This window comes from Phragmites australis, chromosome 2, assembly GCF_958298935.1.
Source record: "Phragmites australis chromosome 2, lpPhrAust1.1, whole genome shotgun sequence".
NCBI lineage: Eukaryota > Viridiplantae > Streptophyta > Magnoliopsida > Poales > Poaceae > Phragmites > Phragmites australis.
In genome coordinates, this window is record NC_084922.1 from 14,509,716 (window position 1) to 14,512,479 (window position 2,764).

General features: G+C 49.2%; 1 protein-coding gene across 1 annotated transcript; it reads left to right on the plus strand.

Moving 5' to 3' along the window:
* Positions 1-1,525: 1,525 nt before the first annotated feature.
* LOC133903149 (uncharacterized) lies at positions 1,526-2,764 on the plus strand. The gene has a single exon (XM_062344493.1). The coding sequence runs from the start codon at positions 1,526-1,528 to the stop codon at positions 2,762-2,764; it is 1,239 nt and encodes a 412-aa protein (XP_062200477.1).

Genomic DNA, 2,764 nt, shown 5'->3' on the forward strand with positions numbered 1-2,764 from the left:
CTCCAGTGCCCATACGACCTTCTGAAACCTAAAGATGCAGCCGGCCTCTAGAGATAATATCAGGGAAGAAAGGACACCCCTGCAGCTGACCTGATGCGAGGTGACAGGAGATTAATGCTGGTGCAAGTGGTGCTTATCTTAACACCCCAGCGTGATGAAAGTTGTCCTGACACTCCCGGCAGAACGGCTCACCACTCAAGGGGCAGGCACCACAATAGTTACCATGGTAGATCTTTCTCATCTGATCAGATGTAGAAACTCCTCTTATAACCAGTTGATACACACCATAAGTAAGCACAGGACGTAGGGCTGTTATCTGACCAGGAGGTCCGAACCTGGTAAAATCTCTTGTGTTCTTAGATCCATCACAGACACACCCCTTCTCTCGCTCTCTCCTCCCATCTCACTGCTATCCTAAGCTTGAGCTTTCTCGTTAGAAGAGGCTCTCGCCGTACTCTGTTGGCGCAAGATATCCTCTTGCGCCACAATTTTGTATTTGATTTGTTGAAACACCTATCATATGTGCTCAACATTTTCTAAAACTTGATTCAATAAACTAAGAAACCTAACTCAATAATTTAGAAAAACTAGTTGAACATTGTATGTGTGAGTTATTGAATCGGTGTATTAGAAATGTTGAAACAATATATTCAAAATATTTAATTGCACATTTGATAGTTCCAAAAGTTTTTAAAAAACATATTCATATTGATTCAAACGGATTTGAAAAGGACACGCAATTTTAGAGAAAACACATTTCAAGTTAGGAAATACCAAATTCCAACCAACCCATTTGGCCCCCAACCACGTTGCGCACGCATGTCCTCCCTATCTCAAACACTGTCTTATGTGGATGCTCAAATCGAGTGTGAGTACAAAAATTATGATATGAATATGATATCCAGTTATGCACTACACGATAATCCCATCTTCTCTATGAGAACAACAGGCCCACAATTATGGAGGAATAACATGCCCATAGATAAGCCGGTGTGCACCAAATGCTTTCAGGCTTCTCGCGGACCGTGCCTGGCCCGGTCTCATACGCGTGGAGTAACGAATATAGGACTAGTTTTTGCTGAAAGCTGTTTACGATTTATATAAAAATAATTGATTTTTACGAATTTTTTTTAAGTTCTTAAAACATTAACTTTAAAAAAACCGTTCTCAGCCAATTTATCAGCTTTTAGTTCGTTTAATCGGAAATCAGTTTTGCAAAAACTAACAATAAACTAATTTCAACTTATAACTTCTAACATAGAAACCAGCAATAAGCTGTCAAACAAGACTGTCGTCTTCCTGCCACTGCCCGGCAAAGCAGCAGTTAGCCCATGTCGTAACGCGTACGTTCGACAGCTAATCGGAACCGGTCCTATAACTGCCGATTGAACTCGTTTCGTACAGGAAGTTGCTGGCGTTTTCGAATCGGAGTACGATGTGCGTGCTCCAATTGAACATATATCTGTCCAATGTGTATGCATGCACGTACCAAGAATCCAAAGCACGCCGCTGTCTTCGATCGAGCATGGCTGCGCCGGCGAGCAATGGAGAGCGGCCGTGGGCCGATCTTCCCTTGGAGATGGTAGAAGCCGTTGTCGAACACCTCGACCTCTTCAGCACGACCCGGCTTGCAGCCGTCTGCACGTCTTGGGCGACGGCCGTCGCCATGATCGCCTCGCTGCCGTTTGGTATGCCGTGCCTGCTTATGACAAGCGAAGAGGACGATGCCTACGGAGTTCGCCGTGACGACTACGACGAGTGGACCTTCCAGCTGATGGCCTTCACGCGCGAGAGAGTGGTCTCGTTCCCGGCACTCATCTCGAACGAGTGGTGGCAGTGGTGGGTCGGCGCCAAGGACGATTGGCTTGCCACCGTCGACGAACACGGCTACGCGCAGCTCTTGAACCCTTACACCTGCCATCAAATCGACCTGCCGGACATCACCTCCTTCCCCGACTTCAAGATCAGGGACAGGTTCTCTAGGATCGTCGTATGCGAGACGCCGTCCGACACTGGTGACGACGGCTACCTCGTCATCGCGAAGGATACTACAGGCCTTTTGGCGATCGCGAGAGGTGGCGACGAGAACTGGACGCCATTGAGGGATCCCTGGGACCATCTCTTCGGCTATACCGATGCCGTCGTGCACAAGGGCAAGGTGTTCGCCATCGACACATCTGGCTCTATATACGCCTGGGACATACGCGACGGTGCGTGCCCCGAGCCGGAGAATGTGAAGCCGCCCCACGTCGACCGCGACGAGTTTACACACCACTGGAGACTAGCCGAGTCGGCTGACGGTCGTCGCCTCCTCATCGTCTGCATCTACGGCAAGCTAGTCGAGTGCCGCCGGTTCTCAACTTACTACGACCACTTGGAGTACCTCACGTTTGCAGCCGAGGGCGTGCGCTTATACGAGCGGGACATGGACGGCGCCGCCGGTTCAGACAGTGACGAGGGGTGGAGCCCCGTCACCAGCCTCGGCGACCACTCGCTGTTCCTCGGCGCGAACTACCCGTTCTTTGCTCGCGTTGATCAGGGCTCATCAGATTCAAGCTGGCACCGACTTCGGCCGAATTGCATCTACTTCACGGATAACCAGTTGCATCGGTGCAAAGATTTAGACGAGGACGTGGAGGTGTTCGATCTAGGCGCTGAGAAGTACCCGTACAGTTCAATGAAGTTGTTCTGGTCTGACCGGTACTATAGTTACCAGACACCTATCTGGTTTAGACCTATGCTCAAGAACTATGATTTAGAGTAA